The sequence below is a fragment of the Dreissena polymorpha genome, chromosome 6 (assembly GCF_020536995.1).
Source record: "Dreissena polymorpha isolate Duluth1 chromosome 6, UMN_Dpol_1.0, whole genome shotgun sequence".
NCBI lineage: Eukaryota > Metazoa > Mollusca > Bivalvia > Myida > Dreissenidae > Dreissena > Dreissena polymorpha.
Window position 1 is genome coordinate 82,837,504 of NC_068360.1, and position 14,448 is coordinate 82,851,951.

Sequence of the window (14,448 nt, forward strand, 5' to 3'; positions counted from 1 at the left end):
ACTTGCCATACTGGATTGGAATAATGTTTATGTACTGTCTGTCACCATCCACGCATGGATCTGTTGCAGTTTCGGCCACGCGCTGTTGCCTGGTGAAGGTGCGGCAATGGCGGCCTACATTGCAGAAGGCAAACGTATCCCCCGCAGAGGAGAGATCGGTCTCACGCCTGACGAGATTACGCAATACGAGGACCAGGGATTCGTGATGAGTGGTAGCAGGTATGGAATATATTTTGGAAATAAATTAATCCAATTTAGAAGGATGGGAGAGTCCACTTTGCGAAAATGCATTAAGCCCAATTGCAGCGGCGTAGATAACCTCCAAACATTGGGGAGGCGGTCCAGTTTCTGTACTGGGAACATAAAGGGGTTCGTTTGAGAGGGCTATCCTCTCCCATGGTTCCGAAAAAAATTACAATAACAATTAATATGGTGCGTTTTGGGGAAACTTTCATGTTGATATAAATGCTGTTATTTTTTTCTTTCCAAAAACTCGTGCTTATTAAAACATAAAATAACATGTTTATGTATTTTAATGACGGGAAAACTGTAATAAATAGCCACATGAAAATAAACAACAACCAATCCAATATGACATGATTAGTAAAGAATATATCCACATTTCGAGCACTATTAAAATAGTGAACCGGAATGAATAAATATTATTAAATTAAGTTAAATAAACAAAAATTACGGCATAATTCATTTTTTAAAGTCCTGAGAACAATATCCACGCCAAATTATTTGTTGATTGAAGACACAATATATCATGCACTGCTCGCGTAATGTTAATGCCAAGTGTAGTAGTGTCATCTTCTATGAAAACTTCCCGAAGATAGTTAACCGAGAGTCATTTCCACTGACGAACTCATAGCAACATCTAACTAGTCCATTGCGTTGGTAGCACACCTGTGCACGTGGAGCGTCATAAGGTGGTGAGTCTCTCCTGTGTCGTAGACGTCCGGAGGTACGTCTTCAGGCGTCTCAGGGCGGAGAAGGACCTCTCCCTGGTGGCGTCGGTGGTGGGCATTACCAGGACGTGACGGAGGATGCGCATCACCTCCGAGAAAAGAGGCGAGTTTCAGGAGGCAAGTCGCAGAAGAACGTGACAATGTCCGTGATGGTCTTGACCTCCTTGTCCCGTACGGCGACCTGGTTCGTCACCAGCTGAGTGGTGAGCGCCTCCTCGTTGAAGTCGTCTCTGTTGAAGTCCAAAACGCTCCGCAGATGAGTGGCGTAGTCACCACCACGGGCGCAGCACATCAGAAGGTCTTGGAGGGATCTGTATGTCTTGTAGCCTGGCTGATCGAATCTGTCCTTGATACACGCGATCACCAAATCGAATGCTTTGAAGTAGACCTGGCGGTACCGATCACGTGCTGTGGCTGGATACTAGTTGGCCTCGGTCCCAACGTCATAGCGTTTCGGCACCTTGCGTCGCCTGGGAACCACTGGCTCTCCTACGTCGACGTCATCGAGCTGGCTGTTGACGACAATCCAAAACTTGTCGAGGGCATCGTCTGAGCGCTTGCTGGTCAATGTTTCCACCGTCATGGAAGCAACTGCCTGACCCATCTGAAGAACTTGTCCCGCTTCCGTTTCAGCCAGGCGAGGAGAGAGCTGTCCGTCTCCACCTGGTGTTGTAGCAGCTGCATGAAGTTTCCCTCATCGTCGTCATGCCCACGTAGCGCGATGCCCTGGCGTGCGAGGAACCGTATGCTGCGTAGGATTTGCAGCAGCTGCTTCCGGTTTTTGGCCTTCTCCTTAGCGTGCCCCGCTGACAGCATTTCCCCACGTCACGCGTAGTGGCGGGAAGCATACCAGTCGCTCGACCGCCTCCTTGTGGCAATTGCTGCCATCGTGCTTCCGGAACTTCACAGGACCCTGTTTCTAGTTGGAGAAGCGGTCACTGATGAAGCTGCCGTCCACCTTAGTGTTTCCAATCTTGCCCATCTTCTTGGCGGCCATGCAGAGATGACAGAACGCAAGGTCCCGGTCCTGAAAAGAATAACATTGTTAATGTAATAAAGTTTGTGTTAAATATTAATGATAATAATAAAAAAAATTATTAAGCAACAATACAAGTATTATTTGAATGTTTTTTTTTTCTAAATTTCGTTTGTATTTAGATCGACGTTAGGTTCATAAAAGGTATGAACGGTCACAAATTAAAATTTAATACTCATATACATACCTCATCGTAGTGGAGCCATGAGAACAAATCAAACCAACTAGATTGGAATGAACGGTATTCTGGCTGTGTCTTCCCGAATGTACGCTTAGGAAAAGCGAAATTTCGAGGCTGATTAGGAATACTCATTTTGAAAATTACATTATGATATTGTTTCAATGATTTCTATTCAAATAATAACTGTTATACTTAGAGAACAAAAATATTTTCAATCAAATTAATGTTTTTTCACGCGTATATTTACTCAAAATTGTTTTAAGGGGCAGTTACCTTTGAATTAAAGCGATCAATTAACATTAAAAGAAAAGCCTGTCCTTAATCAAAACACCAACAATGCAATTAGGGAAAAGAACAATAAAACAATTAACGCAATGGCATTTACCCGGGACCCTGGTTTATGACAACTATCAAGGAATATTGACACATCACTATTGGCAACCTCGGAGCAGACGGAGAGGGGACACATGGCTTTTGTACTGACGGCGTGTGATTACAAAAATACTGGTTTGGGGGCGCAATTTAGGTGGATTTTACGTTTTATTTATATAACGACTAGCCAAAATATCGGGGAGGCGGCTGCCTCCCCTGCCTCCCCATTAACTACGCCCCTGAATTGTCCTGTGACAAGGCTCATTAAGTAGGTTTTTCTTGCCTTTTATGGTTTTTCTTTATTCACTACATGGTGCACATTTATCTGGTATATCTCATAAATTTGCAAACTTGTTACACTGTTCTTTGATGACATGTTTTTTGTACTATAATATTTTATTGAAGCAGACTGAAGCTGATATACAATAATTACAGTTTTTGGGAAACTTAAATGTTGATTTTTTGTGTGTCTGAAAATTAAGATACCACACTTAGTGCAGTTACGGTTAATATGACAAAATAAACAACATCATCACCATAAGAAACAGGAATTAAAACCAAGCATTCCAAATAATTGGAAACATGTTTAATTTTGCCCTACGTAGAGAGTTTATCTGCCATTGGAGATAATAGAAGAATTATTGTCTCTAACTCTGCACTTTAATGAATAAATTTAACAATGATCACAATTATTTACCAGATTATAAAAAATAAATTTCTTCCATTTTTGCTTTGTCTTAGGCAATTTGTCCAAGCATTTAAAGTAAATTGATTGGTTTATGCAACCATCTGCTATTACCCCTGAAATATCACAAGCATTTAAAGTAAATTGATTGGTTTATGCAACCATCTGCTATTACCTCTGAAATATCACAAGCATTTAAAGTACAATGATTGGTTTATGCAACCATCTGCTATTACCTCTGAAATATCACAAGCATTTAAAGTACATTGATTGGTTTATGCAACCATCTGCTATTACCTCTGAAATATCAGTCTCATTGTGGGAAAACAGGGTTAAATGCATGGGCATAAATACTAGTCCCAGAACAGCCTTTGTAGTTTGCACAGACTAAACAGGGACACCACTTTGCGCCTACATGGGCATAAATACTCATCCCAGAACAGCTTTTGCAGTTTGCACAGACTAAACAGGGACACCACTTTACGCCTACATGGGCATAAATACTCCTCCCAGAACAGCCTTTGTAGTTTGCACAGACTAAACATGGACACCACTTTGCGCCTAACCCGGATATAAGCTAAGAACAGATATAAATAGATTTTACCATAAAAATACCTTCAACGGGGAAAATGTCATCCCTGATTAGCCTGTGCAACAACACAGGCCATTCAGGGACAACACTTTACACACATGACTCACGCCCAGTTTTCCCAAAACGCCCCTCATATTAGCAAAAAATAGGCTTAAAATTACAATTTCTGACAAACATTAGGACCATGTCAGACACAAATGCTTGACAATAAATTTGAACTAGTTATAAGTAACAAGCATATGCGGCTGACAAGATTGAATAAATGCCTGACCTATTAAGACAAAGCGTCTGACAGTCCCTGTAGAAGGTTCGCTTTGTCAGTGAATGATATTTGTTGCATTGTTAATTGTGCATTAAATGATGTACTTGAGCTTCGTGTTGGGAAAACTAGGCCTAATGAATGTTCGTAATGTGGCATCCCAGATAAGAAAAATGTGCAAAATGCTTTTAAAATTTATCATTTAACGCTTTTTCCCATAAGAAGCAAAGTGAAAATGGTTTTTCAATCAGCATAAAACCAGAACAGCCTGCGAGTAACTTGCAGTCTGTTCAGGTTTTATGTTGTTTGCTGCTTATCAGTAACTAAGGGTTGAAAATGAAGCCTTTGAAACTTGAAAGGTATTTAATTAAAGTTATTAAGGGACTGAAAATGGATGAAAATACGTATCTAACGGTTAAAGGAAGTCTCTTCATAGCGCAACTCCAGTTTAGGCATTTGTACAAAACTTTACACACATGCATTAAGCTCATTTTTACCAGAAGAGTGATTTATTCTAAGTATATTGATCATTCAATACTCATGTTTTTGAGTAGGGTGGTCACTTAACAGGACAGCAACCAGACATTGTAACTTTTGGGTTGTAAATGTATGCTTATTTCACTGAAGATTGGGGTAAAGTTACATCCAGCAATATGTAAAAAACAGATCAGGGTCAAGTTACATCTAGCAATATGTGAAAAAATAGATTGGGATAAATTTACATCCAGCAATATGTGAAGAAATAGATTGGGGTTAAGTTACATCCAGCAATATGTAAAAAAACAGATTAGGGTCAAGTTACATCCAGCAATATGTGAAAAAATAGATTGGGGTAAATTTACATCCAACAATATGTGAAGAAATAGATTGGGGTTAAGTTACATCCAGCAATATGTAAAAAAACAGATTAGGGTCAAGTTACATCCAGAAATATGTGAAAAAATAGATTTGGGTAAATTTACATCCAACAATATGTGAAGAAATAGATTGGGGTACATCCAGCAATATGTAAAAAACAGATTAGGGTCAAGTTACATCCAGAAATATGTGAAAAAATAGATTAGGGGAAAAATTTACATCCAACAATATGTGAAGAAATAGATTGGGGTTAAGTTACATCCTGCAATTTGTAAAGACATAGATTGGGGTAAAGTTACATCCAGCAATATTTAATAATTTAGATATTAGCAACCAGTATTAAAAATATGTTCTTAGAATTGTATCATGTAAATACAAAATGTTACGAGAATTCTAAACATTTATTAAAGATATAAAATATTGATATTATATAGCAAAGGTTCAGGTATTTTTATATTTAATTTTGTAAGTATGGAAATTTGGGATGAAGACAAATCAGGAAATGATATGTTAATATTTGTCTATCCTTATTCAATTTATTTCATATTTATACATTTACTTTTAAGCCCCTTGATCCAAATGTCCAAACTTTTAAACGTCCGAAAAAATAGTGGGTTTCTGTGTCGTCACACAAATTACAAAAAATGTATCTTCTATCTTTGAAGAAGTGGGATATATAAACATTATGGCACAACAGTATTTTTGTTTTCATTAGTTATCTTTAAAATGATAATTTTTATTTTCGGTTAATAAAGTTTGTAAATAGTAAATACATGCCATATTTTTTAAAGCCAAAACGGGATATTGACATTTGCAACTTTACGGGGACACTTTGTTATTATGTTATTTATATGCAAATTGAATTGCATGTGAAAAGTTTGTTCAAATCAACTTTTCTGCAAAAAAGCTCTCAAACGATATAAGCACTGAACAAGGTCACATCATCCGCATGTTAAGCATGAAAAGCAGAAAAAAAACTTTGTAACGCATAAAACTATGAGATCTTTACTATTGCATAAAAGCCACATGAAGCAAAACAACACAATTTTTGTATCAATAGCGCGAATGATGCAGATTAAATATATAATCTTTTCCAAAAGTACTGTTACATTTAAATATCACAACATATTAGTGTATTTTTATGTCCCTCACCACTATAGTGGGGGACATATTGTTTTTGCCCTGTCTGTTGCTCTGTCTGTTGGTTTGTTTGCGCCAACTTTAACATTTTGCAATAATTTTTGCTATATTGAAGATAGCAACTTCATATTTGGCATGCATGTGTATCTAATGGAGCTGCACATTTTGAGTGGAAAAGGTCAAGGTCATCCTTCATGGTCAAAGGAAAAAAACACTAAATCAAAGCGGCGCAGAAGGGGACATAGTGTTTCTGACAAACACATTTCTTGTTTTAATTAGGTTTTCCGAAGGAAAAAAACTGGTTATTAGATTGGTGAATGCGGGCGGGCTAGCGGGCAGGCGGAACAAGCTTGTCCGGGCCATAACTTTGTCGTTCATTGTCAGATTTTAAAATCATTTGGCACATTTGTTCACCATCATTGGACGGTGTGTTGCGCGAAAGAATTATGTCGATATCTCCATGGTCATGGTCACACTTTAAGTTCAAAGGTAAAAAATGGCCATAAATAAGCTTGTCTGGACCATAAATAAGCCATTCATTGTCAGATTTTAAAAGCATTTTGCACATTTGTTCACCATCAGTGGACAGTGTGTCAGGCAAAAGAATTACATCGATTTCTCCAAGGTCAAGGTCTCCAGGACTGAAAATAGATTGATTTTGAAACAAGGGGGGTAACTATGATGAATAATCAGTAACAATGCACATTTTGAGATGTCAACCTTTATCAGACTTTCTTTTTAAATGAAAATCAAGGTCGCCACAAGTAAAATAGATCTAACTTGAAACACTGGGGGTAACAATTCACATTTTGAATTGTCTGTCTTGATCAGACTTTTTATAATTGAAAACCTGGTTTTGTGACAATTTTGTCCACTTGATATTTGGCATGCATGTGTATCTCATTGAGCTACACATTTTGAGTGGTGAAAGGTCAAGGTCATCCTTCAAGGTCAAAGGTAAAAAAACAACATGTATCAAAGCGGCGCAGTAGGGGGCATTGTGTTTCTGACAAACACATCTCTTGTTCCCATTTAATATGACGTGAAAAGATCCCTTTAAGAAACCTCTTAAAATGAAAAGTGGAACATATGATCTAGTTTATGTATAAACAAGAGATTGCCAAGCAATATGGTCCCCTACCGGTGAAACCACACCATTGTCAGTAAAAAAATATTATTTGTTTTATATTTGTTGCCATAGCAACCAGAATTCTTGACATAGGAACAAAAAGAAATGATGTGCATACTCTCCATATTGCCATCTATCCATCTTTTAAGTTTTATGAAATAATATGAAGAACTTTTTAAGTTATCGCAGGATCCAGAAAAGTGTGACAGACTGACAGACTGACACATGGAGCGCAAACCATAAGTCCCCTCTGGTTTCACTGGTAGGGGACAATAAGCTAGAGAATGCAACTAAGTGTGATCAATAGACCATTTTGACAATCTGCTTTCGTTTTTAAAGGTCACTGTGGCGTAATGGATATGGTGTCAGCCTAGTGATCGGAAGGTCACGGGTTCTATCCCCACTGTGGGAGCATTCTTTAGATCTCTCCCAAAGACACCAAGTACTGATTCAAGGCTTAGAAAATGGACTCTACAGCCTGTCAAATAAGCCAGTCAGGCTTGTGATGCAATTGAGCTAAAAAATATGTTAAAACTAAGCTGCTCGCTGTAAGGATACCATGTTGATATAACATCCACGTAACTGCCAGGGAATGTTATGCCTGAAAGACAGGTTCAAACTGCATGGCAGGGTGACACAAATGACAACCTAGCTACAAAAGATACCAAATGATACAATCCACTATACCGATTAATAACATCAATGATGACAGCTTTATCAGATCATTTACTAAAACACTACAGTGATCTTCTTTCTTTTACCTAGCTACTAAAGTTCTTATGCATAATAACAATTATTTTCTAACATATATAAAATATTTGAGTCAGAATTTCAGATTCTAATATTCAGCCAGTTTTTGAATATTCGAATATTTGAATAATTTTTCCCATCACAATGGGAAATCATAAAATTGTAAAAAAAAGTGAATGAAACATACAAAACAAGGGCTGTTTGTAAAACATGCATGCCCCCCATATGGGCTCTAAGTTGTAGTGACAGCCATTTTGTAAATATGTATTTTTGTCACTGTGACCTTGACCTTTGACCTAGTGACCTGAAAATCAATAGGGGTCATCTGCGAGTCATGATCAATGTACCTATGAAGTTTCATGATCCTAGCCATAAGCTTTCCTGAGTATCATCAGGAAACCATTTTACTATTTCGGGTCACTGTGACCTTGACCTTTGACCTAGTGACCTGAAAATCAATAGGGGTCATCTGCCAGTCATGATCAATGTACCTATCAAGTTTCATGATCCTAGGCATAAGCGTTCTTGAGTTATCATCCGGAAACCATTTTACTATTTCGGGTCACCGTGACCTTGACCTTTGACCTAGTGACCTGAAAATCAATAGGGGTCATCTGCTAGTCATGATCAATCTACCTATCAAGTTTCATGATCCTAGGCATAAGGGTTCTTGAATTATCATCCGGAAACCATTTTACTATTTCGGGTCACCGTGACCTTGACCTTTGACCTAGTGACCTGAAAATCAATAGGGGTCATCTGCTAGTCATGATCAATTTACCTATGAAGTTTCATGATCCTAGGCATAAGCGTTCTTGAATTATCATCCGGAAACCATTTTACTATTAGGGTCACCGTGACCTTGACCTTTGACCTAGTGACCTGAAAATCAATAGGGGTCATCTGCTAGTAATGATCAATTTACCTATGAAGTTTCATGATCCTAGGCATAAGCGTTCTTGAATTAATATCCGGAAACCATTTTACTATTTCGGGTCACAGTGACCTTGACCTTTGACCTAGTGACCTCAAAATCAATAGGGGTCATCTGTGAGTCATGATCAATGTACCTATGAAGTTTCATGATCCTAGGCCTAAGCGTTCTTGAGTTATCGTCTGACAACCACCTGGTGGACGGTCCGACCGACAGACAGACCGACCGACCGACAGACCGACATGAGCAAAGCAATATACCCCCTCTTCTTCGAAGGGGGGCATAATAAATACATAAAATAAGAAAAATAAACAAACACTCTTCATCTGAATTATAAATAGCATACATTTGTTAATAAATAATGATAACAAAACAATGAATGACATTTGTAAAAATAAATCAATTTTGATTACAAAGCAATGAACGACATGCGTTAAAATTTATCAGTATGATGTTTAATAAATATATTTTTAACAAAAGAACACAACTAACATTGATTTTCTGTTTCATAATTGATTATATACACACACAATTTAAAACAATAGATGATGAACAGTTATGTGGATACAATTGTCAAAATATAAGTTAAAACACGTTTTAAAGAAAGTTGAAAATCCTGATGATTAGATTAGTATATTGCAAGCGTCATCAAACAAGTGGTTCCTTGTCAAAAACTTCTGTCTGCCTCTTAATTGATTTTGTACCTTACAGAAACAAATAACATAGACCATGACATATTATAAAGAAATAGACAAATAATGTCACAGTGTTTAACCTTTTTACCCCAAGGAGTTGAAAGTTCTGGTTATTAGATTGGGGTTTGGTGGGGGTAGTGCCTTTTATGTTTCAACTGATTGTATATAGTACATTAAAGTACATAAAATCATATTTATGAATATTATACAAATTCATGGGTAGTTTATTTTCTGTTTTAACTGATGGTGTACAGTTTGACCTTATCCGACCCTCCTGCTATAAGGAGCATCTCGTCTTTCTCCCGGTACGCCTTTGTTTGTGGCGAGAACCCAATGTCTGCCTTGGAAAGCATGTACTGCACTTTCTCTCCCTGCTCGTTTAGTTGGTGAATCCGGTCCGGACCAGCCACGTAGATGTAGCCCTTTCTGTCTACAAGCACGTCTTGGGGACTCTTGAGGTCTTTGTACGCGAATATCACATAGCCTTCGGGTGTTATATGAAACACTGTGTTGTTACCCATGTCCGATACAATCAGGTTTAGTTCGTCTGTTATCGCTATGTGTTCTGGATTGAGGAACAACATTTCCCCGTGGATTCTCTTCTGAAGGTCACCAGCAGAGTTCATTAGGTGTATCTGCCATTGGTTTCCCACTGTATTCACAGCAACGGCAAGTCCGCCAAATTTGTTGCTGCTAATTGCTGTGCATCTGTTGACAGTCTGAATGGTGTCTACCCGTTGAATGTCATTAACGGTGACACCAACTTTTCGGATTCTACTCGATGCTGGAAAGGTCACATAAACGTTTGGCGCATTGGGTATGCTGCATGCGCCTTCCGGGTTTGATGGAACCTGAGCGCTCATCTTGAATTGTCCACTTTTCTTATCGAATAGTTTTAGTTTCTTATTAGCCTTGTCCACGATAAATATGTCCCCGTTGGGAAGGAACGCAGCACCAGTGATGTTACATTCATTTTCATCATCTAGGATTTTCACACCAAACTCTCTGAAAGGGTTAGCGTGACGCGCCTTCTTTGTTATGACCTTAGGGAGCCATTCCTTGTTGACAAATTTTTGTTCAGCTGGCCCTTCATCAGCCACTGTCCATCGGACGGTTTCTGGCTTCTTTATACAACAGCCCCCCATGCTGCCAGTTTGTTGCTCAGTGACTCATTTTCAAACCGTTAGGCATGGCTACAATTATCAATGAGTAATGTAATGCAGTTTTAAAACATGATCCAGTGTAAATTTCCTAATATTAATATGATTCAATGAAACTTTACCTGATGAAGAACAAAAAAAATGGCAACCATAAGTATGATTTCAAATATCTCAGACTTTGTAATAACAGATTTTTTAATTTCAACATTCATATCTAATACAAATTTTGTGTCATTGCATAAATGTTATTGAAAGTAGTACTAAAAGAAAACCATCACTTAACTCTTCCCAACTTAGAAGCACAGTAAACATGGCTATGTACAAACTGCATAAAACCAGAACAGCCTGCGAGTTACTCGCAGTCTGTTCAGGTTTTATGCTGTTTGCTGCTCATCAGTATCTAAGGTTTGGAGATGAAGCCTTAAAAACTTGAATCTAGTAAGAAGGTCTAAAATATAACTTTCTTAGGGAATAAAAATGCTTGAAAATACTCATCTTAAAGGGACTGTCAACCACAACGACGAAGAAAAGAAAAGTTGTAAAATACCGATTTTTTTTACAATTATTAGTTTGTATTGATTAAAATATCACGACTGGTATATTACATTACTTGAAAAAAATTAAGTTTCATATTTATGCCCCCCTTCGAAGATTAATATAAATATAAGCAGGACAGGGTAGGTAATACACTATTATATCTTTCTTATATACAGGGGAAACAAATGTACAAAATTTCATGTTTATCGAATAGAGGATATCACCCCCCCCTCCAATCTTTTTTTAAACATCATCTAATAAATGACCACAACCCCACATTAAACCCCCCTCTCCACAACCACCCCCCTACCCCCCACCCGCCTACCCTCCTCCCCCCCCCTCCCCCCAATTTTTTTAAACATCTAATAAATAACCCCACCCACATTATACCCCCTCTCACTCACCCCTACCCCCACTCCCCCAATTTTTTTTTAAAACATCTTATAATTACCACAACCCACAATTATTACCCCTTCTCACCCCCACCCCCCCTACCCCCCACTCCCCCAACCCCCCCATTTTTTAAACATCTTATAAATTACCACAACCCACATTAACCCCCCTTTCACCCCCCACCCCCCTACCCCCACCCCCTACCCCTCCACCCCCGTCCCCCAATTTTTTAAAACATCTATAAATTACCACACCCAACATTGACACCCCCGATCTCACCCCCCCCGTACCCTCCACCACCCCACTCCCCCCCAATTTTTTTTAAACATCTAATAAATACCACACCCCACATTATTACCGCCCTCTCACCCCACCCCCCTACCCCCCAAACCCACCCCCACAAAAAATTATTTTTTTAAACATCTTATTAATTACCACACCCCACATATAACCCCCTCTCATCCCCTACCCCCCCCCCCCCAAAAAAAAAAAATATTTTTGTTTTAAACATCTAATAAATTACCACACCCCACATAATTACCCCCTCTCTAACCCCCCACCCCCCACCCCACCAATTTTTTTTAACATATAAATTACCACGCCCCACATTATACCCCCCTCTCACCCCTCACCCCCCACCCCCCAACCCCCCCCCCCCAATTTTTTTTTTTTAAACATCTAATAAATTACCCCCCCCCCCAAAAAAAAAAATTAAAAAAATATTTTTTTAAACATCTTATAAATTTCCACATCCCACATTATACCCCCCTCTCACCCCCACCCACCCCCCAATTTTTTTTTAAACATCTTATAAATTACCCACCCCACATTATACCCCCCTGTCACTCCCCTTAATCATGACTGGCAGATGACCCATATTGATTTTCAGGTCACTAGGTCAAAGGTCAAGGTTACAGTGACTCAAATAGTACAATTGTTTCCGGATAATAACTTACATTAGGTCAAAGGTCAAGGTCACAGTGACAAAAAACGTATTCACACAATGGCTGCCACAACTACTGACAGCCCATATGGGGGGCATGCATGATTTACAAACAGCCCTTGTTTCAGTATATTTGGTAATAAATGTTACTGGGTGTGTCTACCAGGTAACTACCAGTTAACTATAAATAACGCCAGTAGATTGATCATCATCACCACGTGGTAAACCCAGGAATGCAAATTGTGCATGCATAGTGAATTGTATATATTTTATATATAAAATGATCGATCTACTTGCGTTATTTATAGTGTGTTTATCCTAATGTCACCTATTTTCGCGATGTACTTTTGATTTCACATCGCAAAATTTTATTACCGAATATACTGAAAATATTAACTATTTTCAAGTAATGTAATATACCAGTCATGATATTTTAATCAATATAAACTAATCATTGTAAAAAATACGGTATTTTAGAACTTTTCTTTGTTAGTCATTCGTGGTTGACAGTCCCTTTAAGTGGGAAAGGGTTAACATGCTTTTTGGTATGTGGTTTATAACACATACAAATTGCAATAAAGTAAACAAATAAACTGAAATAAAACACCACTAGTATGATCACCTTTTAAACAAATACATTTAACTGAAATGGTTTAATTGTGTATATCAACAGAACAAACTGAAACATCGTTCTGTTAGACTGAAAAAAATTGAATGAATTTCTTTCCAACTTACCTTTTTTCACAGCTATGCATGCAAGAATTACATCCCTCTTAAACTCTGTGCAAAATGCTCAAGTAAAAATGCCAAAATAAAAAAGAGGCTTTATTAATGTTATGTATTGTGAAAAGTTGAACAACACTTTTTTCTTTTAAATAATAGCTTCATAATAAGTTTATTATCAAATTCATCTAGCAAGTTAAATTGTAATTGTAAACTGTGCTATCTTGATCTGGGTTTTCAAACGGGCCTATTGAATTGACAAAAGTTTGATTGTGTTGTTATGGTACATGTATACCAATCAAGGAAATATTATATTTCACTTTCTTTTTGTTTGAAGCTAACAAAGCATAGCTGGCTTTGAGAAATAGATAAGTTCAACTTGACATTTTATTTAGTATCTCAAGAGACCTACTGTAATCAACAAGTTGGACCATCTTTAAATACTTTTTGTCTGATTTCAAAAAGAAATTACGCAATATTAATATAACTCTGAAAATAGATATTACAAGATAATATGTTATATAGGTGTGAGGACAGATTCTGTTTTAGTGGAAAAGTGATAGAAGTATTCCAAATAAATTAAAGAAACAAACATATTTTGTATTAAAATGGTTTCATAATAGTCTATATAGGGCCTTCAACACAATTATAACGCTGTAACTGGCAGTCTTTTTTATGCCCCCTTTCGAAGAAAAGGAGGCATATAGTGATCGGACTGTCCGTCTGTCTGTCCGTCCGTCTTTCCGTCACACATGGCGTTTAGGTTTCGAAAAATGCTCATAACTTCTATGTCCCTTGAGATATAACCTTCACATTTGGTATGCATGTGTATATGGACAAGGCCTTTCCATACGCCCACAATTTTTTACCCCTGTGACCTTGACCTTGAACTTAGGGTCCGCGTTTAGGTTTCGAAATCTGCGTTTAGGTTTCAAAAAATGCTCATAACTTCTATGTCCCTTGAGATATAACCTTCATATTTGGTTTGCATGTGTATATGGACAAGACCTTGCCATACGCACAAAATTGTTTACCCCTGTGACCTTTACCTTGAAGTTAGGGCCCGCGTTAAGGTTTCGAAATCTGCATT

General features: G+C 37.9%; 2 protein-coding genes across 10 annotated transcripts in view; one reads left to right on the forward strand and one right to left on the reverse strand.

Moving 5' to 3' along the window:
* The window catches only part of LOC127833457 (NF-kappa-B-activating protein-like), a 52,660-nt gene that overhangs the window by 31,003 nt on the left and 7,209 nt on the right, over positions 1-14,448 (forward strand). For all 9 annotated transcript variants that reach the window (XM_052358725.1, XM_052358723.1, XM_052358729.1 and 6 more), the window contains one exon: positions 70-219. In XM_052358725.1, the coding sequence (XP_052214685.1) occupies positions 70-219 (150 nt within the window). The remainder of the gene's footprint in view (positions 1-69; positions 220-14,448) is intronic.
* Positions 9,360-13,758, reverse strand: LOC127833463 (uncharacterized). The gene is made up of 2 exons (XM_052358736.1): positions 13,371-13,758; positions 9,360-10,795 (listed from the first exon to the last, which is right to left on the reverse strand). The coding sequence occupies exon 2, from the start codon at positions 10,745-10,747 to the stop codon at positions 9,839-9,841; it is 909 nt and encodes a 302-aa protein (XP_052214696.1). The 5' UTR covers positions 10,748-10,795; positions 13,371-13,758; the 3' UTR covers positions 9,360-9,838.